General features: G+C 44.8%; 1 protein-coding gene across 2 annotated transcripts in view; it reads right to left on the bottom strand.

Annotated features, from left to right (window-relative positions):
• The window catches only part of PIK3CG (phosphatidylinositol-4,5-bisphosphate 3-kinase catalytic subunit gamma), a 139746-nt gene that overhangs the window by 6378 nt on the left and 118720 nt on the right, over positions 1-14648 (bottom strand). For both annotated transcript variants that reach the window (XM_082254381.1, XM_082254382.1), the window contains exon 9: positions 3390-3501. In XM_082254381.1, coding sequence (XP_082110507.1) covers positions 3390-3501 — 112 coding nt within the window. The remainder of the gene's footprint in view (positions 1-3389; positions 3502-14648) is intronic.

Below are 14648 nucleotides of genomic sequence, written 5' to 3'. Positions count from 1 at the left end.
AGGAAAACACGCCACTGCCTATAGTGATTTTAAAGTCTCGTTTTTTTTTTTTTTTTTCCCCCTCTATTAAAATAACAAACATATTATACTTACCTCCTCTCTACAGTGGTTTTGCACAGGGCAGCCCTGATCCTTCATCTTCTCGGGTCCCTGTGTGGAGCTCCTGGCCCCTCCCTCCTGTTGAGTGCCACCGCAGCAAGCAGCTTGCTATGGGGACACCTGAACCCGAGCTGCAGCTCCGTGTATCCAATCAGACAAGGAGCTGTAATGCGACGCCGCTCCCTTTCTCTCCTGATTGGCTAACTGAGTTTGATTAACAGCAGTGGGAGCCAATGGCTGCTGTGTCTCAGCCAATCAGGAGAGAGAGTCCCGGATGGCTGAAGCACTCGTGGACATCTCTAGATAGACAGGGAGTACAGGTAAGTATTAGGGGGGCTGCTGCACAAAGAAGGCTTTTTATCTTAATGCATAAAATGCATTAGATTAAAAAAACCTTCCGACTTTATAACCCCTTTAGGTTTAGCTAGCCAAAAAAGTAAGGCACTATGATGGTCAAACAGGAGTTTGGGATTTCAGGGACAACACAGAGGGTGAAAAGCTAATGTGAACAGCACATGCCGGTATTTTGTGAATGATGTGAAAAGCATGGCCCTTTTTGGAACAATAATTTGAGCACCGATGTTTAGGGAAAAGCTGCAAAAGAACGTTCCCGGTTTAAGCCTAATCCGTGTTCATTTCCCATGTCACTGAGCCATTATGAGTCGTTAAATATTTTAGTGGAGATTAAATATTTAAAGCAATTTTGTGTTGAAAGACAAAAATAAGACCCGTTCAGTACATGTTCATTTACAAATACAAACCATATTTATTGTTTACTTCAATTGACTGTGCTAATCTGCAGTTGTGAAAAACAAATCACAAAAAATATGATGGCAAAAGAAATCAAGAAACAAGTGATAAAATAACATGATTAGCTGAGCTAACCTATAAAGGTGCAAACATATAATGTTTATACGATGAAACAATAAATGCCCAATATTAACTCAGATCATGCTCATATGTGAAAGACAAAACAAAAAACAACAGTTATTTCAAATATCTAAGTGTCCATTAACTCTAACTCATGTCAAATTAACATATTTTTCTCATGCAGTGCTTCACCCAATGTTGTGCATATCCACCACCAGCTGTATTGCACACTCACTAGCAGATAGTATCATGTAAAGCCTTTATATAAACGCCCCTGTGGGTCCTTATGGTCTTTCCCGTGGCTTTGATTTCTGCAATAGTCCCTCTTATGCATTTATGTATGATATGGTTCCTGCGCTATCGTGGATTCTAGCAGTCACCCTGATGCTGCACCACAAGAACTGGTACTATAAAACAGTTGTAAATGCCAATAATTTAAGGGGGTTGTAGTGCGCTTCTGGGTGTTACAATGTGTTAAAGTGCTGTTGTGTAATATCCAACTCAAAATTAATAAATATGTAAAAATAGGGTGTACTGTTTTCCTATTCCTAATGTTCCAAAACCTTTTAGAATATATCTTTGATTCTTATACATATAATTTATAAAGTGCTTATGTGAATGATTAATTCTAATAAAATTAAAAGGTGAAATGGTGCTTCTTCTAGGTGCTTCTTAAAAAAGTGCTCTGTGCATCCAATGAAAATACAAATATAAAAATATATAAAACTTCAGCAATATAAAACAATGTACCAAGTGTGTGCAAATAAGCAAATACACTTAACATTAAGTATCCAGTCCAAACCGGTGCATTAAAACAGTTCTCAGAAAAACAAGGCTGCACCAAATAGCTTGATATGAAAGAGTATAAAAAACCAATATGATTAAAAAAAAAAAACGGTGATATGGCTTGTTTTCCTCCACCTTGTGCCATGATTACACTTCTAGGTGTGCTAAATTCTCACCTCAACTTGAAGTATAATACGCCTGTATTTTATATCTGGGTAGCTGATGGTTCCTTATCCTCCTTTGTTCCAGTGTAGTATCTGGTGGCAGCAGACCTTTCCAAGGGGATCCTGTGTTCCTTCCCGATCTCGTGCTGTCTGTGGGGATCTTTAAATGCCTCCTTTGTGGTGGGATCTCCTTAGCTGTGTATCTCCTCCTTAGGGCTCATAGGAATGATGGGGCCATCATAGTGTAGTATTTAAAACTTTTATTATAAAGTAATATAGCAGACTTACATATAGAAAAGCGGTTTCCAGTGTGCAAACAACGCCGTGGGAGCTCTGTCCCGTACCGCACGTCACTTCCAGGTTCCGGGTTCCTACGCGTTACGTCACGGAGTCACGTGACTTCCTCAGGGAATAAGTCCCTCTTATGCATTGATAGAACAAAGAATGGCCATCATTGCGCAACTCCCTTAAATCAGTTTATTGTTGTAATTTTAATATAAAAATACACTCACATGGGTTGGTGCCTGTAGACCCGCACTAAGTCTCATCAGCGCTCTCTATGTCCGTGCACTCTTGGCACCGTGTATTGGAGCCGGCATGAGTTCTAAGCCTCGCTCTTGTTACCGCAATCGGAAGCGGAAATACGTCACCCACGCTCACTAGCCTCAATGAGTTTCACAGTCATACATGCATCATCAGGAAGCTTCCTGATGATGCATGCATGACTGAGAAACGCCTTGAAGCTTCCTGATGACGCATGTATGACTGCAAAACGCGGTGATGCTAGTGAGCGTGCGTAACGAGAGTGAGGCTTGGAACGCACGCCAGGTCGAATACATGGTGCAGCAAGTGCATGGCCATAGAGACTGCTGGTGAGACTAAGTGCTGGTCTACATGCACCAACCCATGTGAGTGTATTTATATTTTAAAGTTACAACAATAAACTGATTAAAGGGAGTTGCGTAATGATGGCCATTCTTAATTCTATCAACGCATGAGAGGGACTATTACGGAAATCGAGCCACAGGAAAGACCATAAGGACCCACAGAAACGTTTATATAAAGGCTTTACTTGATACTATCTGCTGGTGAGTGTGCAATACAGCTGGTGGTGGATATGCACATCAGGTGAAGCACTGCATGAGAAAAAGATATTATTTTGGTATGAGTTGGAATTAATGGACACTTGGATATTTGAAATAACAGTTTTTTTTTTTTTTGGGGTATTCATATATGAGCATGATCTGAGTTAATAATGGGGATATATTGTTTAATTGTATAAACACTATATGTTTGCACCCTTATCGGTTAGCGCAGCTAATCACATTTTCTTCTTTTTTCCATTTTATACTCCAATACTTGAAGTCCCTTTTAGCTGCAGCAGACCAGAATATTTGTAATTTTATTTGTTGCGCCGGAGACATTCACACAAAAAAATAACATAATAATTGATCACATGGAGCATCTTACCTGTTTCAGTTACCATTATATTATCATTATGTCTGTCCCCAATTCCAAGTACATAAGTAGCAACACAGTAACCAGCACAGGAGTACACAAATCTCTCCACCGCTGCATTCAGCTATATAGTGGGAAAGGTAAACAACAGTGTGATAAATATGTTATTTTCTCATATACATTACATATTACATATACTTTACATACACACAGAAACACGCACCCCTTATTCTAAAGCCAGGATCTCCAAACTTTCTAAATAAATGACCAAATTACTGTAATTCAGACTTAGGCGGTACAGACTGTGGCCAGTTGGAGCAGAAAATGCCCCAGGGTCAGTGAGTGTAGATAATGTCTCAGGCTTGGTGGTCAATTGGAGTAAATAAATTTACTATATAGCGCCTGCTCAGTAGGAGGAGAAAAAGTGCCCCATCGTTGGTATTAGTGGGAGGAATAGTGCCCAATCATTGGTATTAGTTGTAGGATCAGTGCCCCATCATTGGTATCAGTGGGAGATTCAGTGCCCCATCACTGGTGTTGGTGGGAGGATTAGTGCCCCATCATTGGTGTTGGTGGGAGGATCAGTGCTCCATCGTTGGTGTTAATGGGAGGATCAGTGCCCCATCATTGGTGTTGGTGGGAGGATCAGTGCCCCATTGTTGGTTTTGGTGGGAGGATCAGTGCCCCATCATTGGTGTCGGTGGGGGGATCAATGCCCCATCATTGGTGTCGGTGGGGGGATCAGTGCCCCATCATTGGTGTCCGTGGGGGGATCAGTGCCCCATCATTTGTGTTGGTGGGGGGTAATAGTGCCCCATCATTGGTGTTGATGGGGAATAATAGTGCCCCATTGTTGGTGCTGGAGGGGGATAGTAGTGCCCCATCGTTGGTGTGGGATAATTGTGCCCTATCATTGGTGTTGGTTGGGGAATAATAGCACCCTATCATTGATTTCAGTGGAGTGGACTAGTGCCCCATCATGGGTGTCAGTGGAAGAAATGGGGCCTATCATTAGTGTTAGAATAGTGAATAGTGCCTTATATCAGTGTGAGGAACAGTGCCCCAAGGGCCACATACAGGCAAGCAAAAGGCCATATTCAGCCCATGAGCCACAGTTTGGAGACCAATGCTCTAAAGCCAGAGCCGGAACTTTTTTCTAACATTTTAGGGAAGGGTTGCAGCCTTTGTCAGACTACTGCTTCTATGTCCCTATTACCACAAAGAATGTGAGAAAAACCTCTATGACAGGGACACAGACAGCCACAAAAATCTGACAGCATTATCATCTCTTTCCTTGTTCAAGGTGCTTTTATTGGTAAACAAGGCATTTCAAGGAAACTGGTAAAAAATGAATCAGTCTGTATTCTTGGCTTCAAAATATCCAATCTTTGGATCCAATACATCTCTTTTTGATGCAGAAAACTTTAAGGAAATATCCCTTCTTTTATTGCAACCTCCTCTGACACTATACAGTGGGTATAGAAAAGAATCATCACCCTCTAAAATAATCACATTTTGTTGCTTTGCAGCCTGAAATGATGGCAGACACAGTTTTTGTTTTATCCAGCTGTGTTTACTGTGCAACTTATAGCATCCACGTGAAACGTATAACACCAACATGTCAGAAAGAAGTAAAAATAATTTAAAAACAGAATCACCGAGTTGGAAAAAGGATCATCCCTCTCCGTAAAATGACTTGTAAACTCAATCAGGTGTAGCTAATCACCTTCTCAATGGTACACAAAGCCATTTGACCCTCAGCTGTGATCAGCTGTGGTCATTTTGATTAGATCAGCATGAAAAGAGATTTCCTGAAGCATTTCAGTGCCCGGTAGTGCAACTGAAGCAAACAATCAACTATGGGTGGCAAGGCAAAAGATCTCTGGGATAAAGTTGTGGACAGGCACAAGTCAGGAGATGGATACAAAAAAAAATGTCAAAGGCTTTATCAATGCCTAGAAGCACAGTGAAATCTATTTTTAAGAAGTGGAAGGTATTTGGTACAACACAGACCTTCCCTGGATCAGGACGTTACTCCAAAGTGGATGAAAGAGCCAGAAGAAAACTGGTCAGAGAGGCTACCAAGAGGACTACAGCAACTCTGAAGCAGGTGCAGGAATTTACGACGAAGAGTGGTCATTGTGTGCATGTGACAACAATATCACAAATTCTCCACAAATGGGGCTTGTATGGGAGGGTTGCATTAAAAAAAAAAAAAAAAAAAATTAACCACTTTACATCCAGCCGCCGCAGATGTACTGCATCAGGCTTGCTCACCCAGGCAAAGTCCCGTACATGTAGGGCGCTCGCCTGGGAGGAGCTAGGGGGCGAGCGCGCACCGCCAGCGGCGTGCTCCCACCCCCGCTCATCAGCGGGGAAGCTGGCACGAGTGTCAGGCCGCTCCGATGGCTGCTGGCCACTCGCGATCTCTGATGTAAACACAGCCGTTTGTCCTTCTCCCTGAGATGATCACAGAGACCATGCGATCCTGCTATATAGGATCGCATGTCTCTATGGTCATCTCACAAGCCCAATCCCCCCACAGTGATAATCACTCCCCTAGGCTTACATTTAACCTCTTGATCACCCACAGGGTTGACCCCTTCCCTGCCAGTGTCATTATTACAGTAACAGTGCATATTTTTAGCACTAATTACTGTAGTAATGTCACTGGTACCCCCAAAAGTGTCAAAAATGTCAGTTAGGGGTCCGATCTGTCCGCTGCAATGTCGCAGTCCCGCTAAAAATCGCAGATTGCCGCCATTACTAGTGAAAAAAAAAAAAAAAACAATAAAAATGACATAAATCTTTCCCGTAGTTAGTAAACGCAATAACATTTGCGCAAACCGATCAAAATACGCTTATTGCAATTTTTTTTACCATAAATATGTAGCAGAAAATTGGCCTAAAATGTTAACTAACTTTGATTTTTACATTTTTTTTTGGGGGGGGGGGGATGTTATATAGCAGAATGTGAAAAATATTGTTTTTTTTTTTTTTTTCAAAATTGTCGCTCTTTTTTTGTTTATAGCGCAAAAAGTAAAAAATCGCAGAGGTGATCATATACCACTAAAAGAAAGCTCTATTTGTGGGAAAAAAAGGACATCAATTTTGTTTGGGTACAGCATCGCACGACCGCGCAATTGTCCGTTAAAGTCACGCAGTGCCGAATCACAAAATAGGGCCTGGTCATTAAGCAGCAAAATCTTCCGAGTTAAAGAACTCGTTAAAGAGTTAAAGAAAAGCCACATGCAGTTAAGACTGAGCTTTGCCAAAACACACCTTGAAGATCCTGAGGCCACATGGAAAAATGTGTTCTGCTCAGATGAGACTAAAATGTAATTATTTGGCCTTAACACCAAATGACATGGCTGGTGAAAATCCAATACAGCTCACCATCCAAATAACACCATTCCTACAGTAAAGCGTGGAGGTGGTAATATCCTATTATGGAGGTGTTTCTTTGCAGCAGGGACTGGAGCACTTGTCAGGATAGAAGGAAAAAATGAATGGGGCACAATACAGTCAAATTCTTAAAGAAAATCTGCTGCCCTCTGGCAGAAAGTCGTCGATGGGAAGAAGGTTTACTTACCAATATGACAATGACCCACACAGCAAAAATGACCACACAGTGGTTGAAGGAGAAAAAGGTTAATGTCCTTGCATGGCCTAGCAGAGCAAAGACTTAAACCCCATCAAAAATCTGTGGAATGACTTTAAGACTGCAGTCTACAAACAGTCACCATCAAATTTACCTGAACTTGAGCAGTTCTGCAAAGAAGAGTGGGCAAGTATTGCAAAGTCTAGATGTGCAGGGTGAGTAGAGACAAATCCCAACTGACTAAAGGCTGTAAAAAAAAGCAAAAGGCGGTTCAACAAAATACTTTATGTTTTTTTAATTTTGGACGATCCGACCAATGGCGCAGGCACAGCCTGATCGCTCGCAATTCCAAGATGTTTATCGGTAGGGAGGATTCCTCCACCGACCAAGTGCCCAGGGCAGACAGGTCGCCCAGAATGCCACCCCAGCCCGATAAGGCTGGCATCCGTGGTAATCACAGTCCACAGCAACGGCTGGAAGGATTTCCCCTCCGCTACGGCCAGAGACTGGAGCCACAGCAGCAGATCCAATCTGGTTTGGCGACTCAGAGACACCCTCAGGTTCAAGGACTGAGGGAGCCTGTCCCATCTGGCCAGTTTCTCCGCCTGGAGAGACCGCGTGTGAAACTGTGCAAAAGGTATCGCCTCGAAGGCTGACACCATCAATCCTAGGGACCGCATACAGGTCCTGAGTGACGAGGATTCGCTTTCCCTGAGGGACCTGACCTCGCTCTGCAGGGTCCGGAGCTTGTTCTCCGGCAGAAACACCTTCGCTTGGGCGGAGTCCAAGACCATTCCCAAATATGGGAGACGAACCGAAGGAGACAAAGTCGACTTCCGAACGTTGATGGTCCATCCGAACTCCTGGAGCGTCTGAACCGTAGTGGACAGATCGCGCAGCAGGTTCTGACTGGCACTCGATCTTAACAGGAGATCGTCCAGATATCCCAAGACAGCAATGCCCTGTGCCCGCAACAGGCCCAGAACAGGAGCCAACACTTTGGTAAACACCCTTGGAGCTGAAGCGAGACCGAAAGGCAACGCCACGAACTGATAGTGTTCCTCCGCGATAGCGAATCGGAGGTACCTCTGATGACCCTCGAATATGGGGATGTGCACGCATCCTTTGGGTTGATAGAAGCCAGGAAATCTCCCGGACTCAGGGAGGCCACCACCGAGCGGAGCGATTCCATGCGGAATTTTTGAATGCGCACAAAGCGGTTCAGAATCGGACGCACCTTACCCCCCTTTCTGGGCACAGTGAACAGAGTTGAGTAAAACCCCCGAAATCTGTCCCGATGTGGCACCGGGACGTTTACCCCCTGGGCGAGTAGATCCTGAACCGCCAGATGAAGATCTTGCAGCCAATCTGGGGTCAAATGAAGATTTGAGGGAAAGAACCTGTCCGCTGGTCGCGAAAGGAATTCGATCTTGTAACCTGATCGAATGATTTCCTGAACCCACCTGTCCATAATCCGGAGCAGCCAAGGTTGGAGGAAACCGTGCATACGTCCCCCCCACCCCTGAAAATGGGTGAGGGCACCCCTTTAGGCAGTGGCGGACTGGGCCGCCGTACCAGCCTGGGTGGCTTTTTGCTTGCCCGCCCAGGGCTTTCTCTGGTCACCCTGGCCCTTGAAAGGTTTCCCCTTGTCCTGCGCCTTGAAGGCACGAAAGGACCCCTGATTTGGTTTAAAGGAGGGGCCCCGCTTACCGCGGAAGAACTTACCCTAGGATTCTGGGGCAACAGAGTGCTCTTGCCCCCAGTGACACCTTTAACCAATTCATCCAGGGATTCTCCAAAAAGACGAGACCCCGCATAAGGGATGTCAGACACCATCTTCCTGGAAGTCTGGTCAGCCAACCAGCTTTTCAACCAAATCAAGCGGCGATTAAGTACTGCGACACTAGATAAGCGCACAGCTAATGGGGCCTCATTCAAGGCCGCATCACACAGATACATGACCCCTTGATAAATCTGGTCCACCATCTCAAAGGCTTGTAGGGGGGGGAGAATCAGCCACGAGGGTGCGTCTGAGCACCTTGGTCCAATCCGCCACGGCTTGAGCCACCATGACAGAGGCGAAAATAGGTTTCAGCATGGAACCCGCCACCATGTAGGAATGTCGGGCAAGAGATTCCAGCCTCCTATCCGTAGGATCCCTAAACACCGGAGAATCCTCGGTGGGTACCAGAGTGGCCCTGTTCAATCTGGCCACAGTTTGATCCACTTTAGGAGCCACAGACCAGCGCGAATCACAGACCAGCGCGAAAGGGGAAGAGGAGTTGAAACTTCATTGGCACCACAAAAGTGCGCTTCAAGTTGCGCCATTGTTCATTCACAGTTTCGTGGAAGGGGGCAAGGAAAAACCTGCGCCGCCTTACGGGATCTGTGGGTACCAAAAGAGGACTGTTTTCCTGGAGGATTGGGCTCATCCTCTAAATGTAGTGTTTCCTTAACGGCAATGATCAGCGCATCCATAGCTGCAAGGTCCTCGGCCATCCCAGGGGGGGAATCATCCACCCCCGCATCCTCCGCCTCCCCCTCAGACTGAGAACAGCGAGACCACTCAAGGGGCACACTATCTACGGCAACCATGTCAGATTCAGAATCAGAAGAAAGAGAGATCCTAGGCCTCTTTCTAGTATCCCGTTCAGTCATCAAAAGATCCACCTTGGACGCTAAAGTCGCAAGTGCCGCAGTCAGAGCAGGCAGAGTAGAAGATTCAGAGGAACCTGAATCATCCACCAAAGCTGGGGGAAATTTGCTGTTCTGGGACTCCATAATAAAAAACTTTTTGTTTTTCAAGGTACTGGCCCTTTAAGCGCACCGCGATCCCCCGCAGTACACCGCTATGAAAGATTCTGCAAGCAGACCCCCAAACAGGAATAAGCTGACAGCCAGAGGTATTCCCACAAAAAAACAGCAAAGGCAGACCCCACAAGTGTTACCACACACCTGCCGATCTTCTCTGTACAGAAAAAGGAAGTGATGTCACCGCAGGAGGCTGAACTAGGACTTCAGACTAAGAAAACATGAAACATGGTTGCCTATAGAAAGTAATGGGCACGTGTCTGCACCTCCACACACACCATAAAGTGTCACATAGGAGAGGGACCCCCACACCACATAGCGAACTAGCTGAGTTAGAGCCCCCGCAGGGACCAGGAGAAAGGGAACCCCAAAAACGCACAGACATTAGGGGATACCACAGACACACAGGACTGCCAGCCCCAGACAGAGGCCCCACACAGAATTTACTTACCGTACCCGATGGCGTGGGTGCCTCACATCGACGGGAAACCTCCCACCCCAGATGGCGGGGGTGCCGTCAGATAAAAACGCAGGACGCTAGCAACGCACGGAACCGTGGGTGACACGTCAAGGCGAGGATGGGTCGTTTGCGAGGCCAGGGCGTACGCATAGCCTGCTAAACGCTCAAAGGCGGGCTGGGATTCCATAAGGCCCTCTGTCCTGAGATACCAGGACGACCAGTGCGACTCCCAGCTCCGCAACGCCGTCATCATCTTGAAGAAGTGACTAACTAAACGCTGAAAAATAAACAGCTAGTAATGCAAAGAAAAAAACGAATTTGCAGAAATAAAATCATAAGAAAATAGAAGAAGGCTGAGACTGTAGCCCCAGCACAGGGAGAGCCTATCTCACTCCTAACTAGGCAGAAGACAAACTGAGTTGGGATGGCTGATAGCAGGGGGGTATTGGACGAGTCTGACAGCCCCCATAGGTGTGTCTATGTAAATTACTTTGTTTTTAACAAGTCTTATGCCTAGCTTGCTCCTATGGATAAGAGGTCAATACCCATTGGTGAAGACTGTATGAGTGGGCGGCAACTGTCAGAGGACGTAAGAGAAATAATTTTTTGTTAAATTTTCGGTCTTTTTTTGTTCATAGAGCAAAATATAAAAAAACAGAGCTGATCAAATACCACCAAAAGAAAGTTCTATTTGTGGGAAAAAAAAGGACATACATTTTGTTCAGGTACAGTGTTGCACAACCGCACATTTGTCGGTTAAAGGAACGCAATGCCATATGGCAAAAAATGGCCTGATCATGAAGGTGGGGGGGGGGGGGGGTAAATCTTTCAGGGGTCAAGTGGTAATGCATTCTATGCATTAAGATAAAAAAACATTCTGTGTAACGGAATCCATTTGCTTACCTGAGCTCATGCCCGATCCAGTGCTTTGCATGAGAGCAGAGGCTCTCCCGCCTCTGTCCCTTCTCATTGGGCAGATGGATGGCAAAATAAGTCATTGGCACCTGCTACTGTCAAATCAAATCCTGTGATGAAGAAGCAGGGAGCAGGGCTGAGCCGTCCTGTCTATGTCAATGAGCCTGCATGAGTGCCTCATAGAAAGTGGCTTCCTAGGGGGACACTTGCCAAAGAGGAGGAGCCAGGAGCGCTGGTGGGTTTACCAAAGCAGAGGAGGATCAGGGCTGCTCTGTGCAAAGCCATTGCACAGAGCAGGTAAGTATGATATCTTTATTATTTTATTAGAAAAAAAGAAGCTTTAATATAACTTTGAGACAGGGGTAGGCAACCTTAAAGAGGAGGAGATCTACCTGAACAACATGGGAGAAGTAAAAGATCACCATGCACTGTGTTGCCTAGTGTCGCCTCCTCACACCCATTTTAAACGTCTACATGACATACTAACGTGTTGCAATCGCATGCATTGCACAGCAATTATGGGTTTAAATCAGGTGGGGAGGAGGCAACAAATCGCCTCCTCATCACCTTTCAAACACACTAGGATTGCAGGGGAACAGCAGTACTTGTGAATGAGCCCTTAGTTGCATTCCACAGTGGCACCCTTAGGGCTCATTCACATGTAAAGTTGTGGGTGGTAAAACCCTTCGGTTCAGTAAACCGCCCCCAATCCTTACCCCCTTTAGTTTCTCAGGCAGCAGCCAAAGGTGTACACATGTGAAAAAAGGTATAGTGCGCTCAACACAATCATAAATATTAAACATATGACATCTGGGATGACCCAAATATTATGGTGATCTTCATACAATGTGAAAAACCATATGTGAAAATTCTTTATGCTGTACTCCGGTTCCAGATGAAGCCTGATAAGGAGAAACGCGTCAGTGAGAGTAGCCACGCCGTCACACCACACCACGTGTTTCGCACTGCTGGTGGTCACGTTCGGTACACTTGGAACCATTGTTTATGCCCAGTTCCTTCCATTTGCCATGCAACTGTTTTTTTAAAAGGATAATGCACTATTGGCAATTTATATCTTTTGTTATGGGGGAGCTACATTAAAGTACAGTATCGCCAGCCACATCGGTGAGTTGGATATGGTGGAGTGGAGAAACATTCAGCCCACGCATTGAAGCCACCATTGGATACCTTCTATCTGGTGCATCCGTATAAACAACAGTGGTTTATGCCTACCCTCTACATACTTCTGGTAAGAAGTATGCACTACCACCGAGGTGTCACCTCACTTGATTTAATTTGTTCACGTGTGGAAAGTGCCTATTCACCAATAAGGCTCACTGTTTAGTGTTATCTGGTAAGAGGCTATTTCTTCTATTTCACCCTCACATATCGGTCTAAGATTAGCAAGATTGAAGATCCACTATTGATGAAAGCTTGATCTTTGGCTTATTGAGATTATCTGGATCAATTGGAGAAATATATATTTTTTTTCACGATTGTTATAAATGTTATGTTTTTGCATAAAGAATTTTCCCATATGGTTTTTCACACTGTATGAAGATCACCATAATATTTGGGTCATCCCAGATGTCATATGTTTAGTATTTATGATTGTGTTGAGCGCACTATACCTTTTTTCACATTTATTTTCCCCATTTCAGTGCTGCGGCATAATTGTATGGTTAGCGCACCCTATTTTCTTTCACATTCTCTTTCAAGGCTGTACACATGCCGCAGCAGGAATTAAACCCCATGTTGCTTTTAGTGGGTACTACCTCCTTCCATTCACGACCCATTCAAGTAAATGAAGCCACTCTGCAAGTGCCCTGCAACTGCATGCTTCTGTGGGGTCCAAGGGGTTAAAGCAGGTAGTGGTAAAGCAACGTAACACAGCCTGCTTTAACCTCTTGTTTGCTGTAATGTACAAGGTTGCAGGGCACTTGCAGAGTTGACTCATTCACTTGATTGGGTCATGTTTGACAGGTGCTACACCCACCAACCATGACAGGGCATATAACTCCTGCTGTGGCTGCGACATGTGTACATGTACATCCCGGTCCACTTCAGCTAAAGAGGGTATAATTGGGGTGGTAAAAGCACGTCTTAACTATGGGGTTTTACCACCCTCCAAACTGCAAATGTAAATAAACCCTTACTGTTCTGAGCCCCCTATAAGGCTGCTTTAACACTGATGTGCTGTGGTTTACCTGCACTGCGGGTGCATCACAGAGCATTTGTGACTTTTCTGAATTACCTGCTCTTTGCCAAAGACTTCTATTATATCCTGCAGGAATGGTGCACTTTCAGAAAGCGCACCAAAACTCCTGCATTCAGAAAGTGCACCAAACCCGCAGGATATAATTGAAGTCTATGGCAAAGTGTGGCTAACTCACAGGAAAGCTGAAGGTTCACTGCACTGCGCCTGCGATGTGGGTACACTGCAGCACATTAGTGTAAAAGCAGCCCTATACTATAAAGACCAGTGTATTGCTTCACACTGACCTGAAGATCTCTGCTGCTGGCACCACTCTGGAGACCACTAGCCGGGATAAGAGGTGGAGTGCAGTTGGTATCACTCTGCATGGGACAGGACCCAGCACTATGGAGGAGGCATCAGCTTATGCGGCTCTTACACCCTGCTACAGCTCCAACTTTACAAGTAGACCCTCTGCATTGCACTCTGTTTGAGGCTCTGGAATGGCAGGTCAGCAAGCCCAGACCAGGATCTACCAGTCACCTGGCTGCGATCTACTGGTAGATCACAATCTACAGGATATGTTCAAATGTGAAGTAATCTTTATATAGGATTACCTATAGCGCTTGCTTAATTTATATAGTTACAATATTAAGAAAATGTAAAGTGCGTATAAACCCTGTGGTCTGATGCAGGTGGTATATAAAAAAAAAATATATAAATGTACTTAAATAAGATTATAGTATAAAATAGTGTAGCGCAGTCCATATATAAATAAACTCAATTGGTAATAAATAAATTAAAACCAAACAATTAATAAAAATGGCATTATGATGAATAAAGGAGAAAGTTCATATGGTGATGTAAAAGATGATAAGATGATAAAAGAGACACAGTCCACTGGTGATCCGGTGAAAACAATAGCAGCAAGTGTGACTTCTGTGCTCATAAAATTCCCATCACCTGGCACTATCTGCCTCTCACCTCCACAACTCGACCCCAGAGGGTCAAACAGCATGAACAATCACCACGATATTCAGCCAATGATAATCAAATGGAAAACAGGACCACAGCCTCCAGCATAAAACCGCCTAGAAATCGATTATGGCAGAGGATACAGCTTCCCAGATCGTGCTCAGACATAAGGAAAAAAAGAACAGATCTAGTGCTCTCTGTTGCGGTTTAAACGATTTATTGCTCAAATAAAAGTATTTCACTTACATTATATTGCACAAAAACGAGCATGTAATGCAGAGCCTGCAGCGTGCTGGATGGTGCCCGATTTCCGGG

Source organism: Pelophylax lessonae (assembly GCF_965119305.1).
Source record: "Pelophylax lessonae genome assembly, chromosome: 4".
Classification (NCBI taxonomy): Eukaryota; Metazoa; Chordata; class Amphibia; order Anura; family Ranidae; genus Pelophylax; species Pelophylax lessonae.
This window is presented reverse-complemented; position numbering and strand designations above follow the sequence as displayed.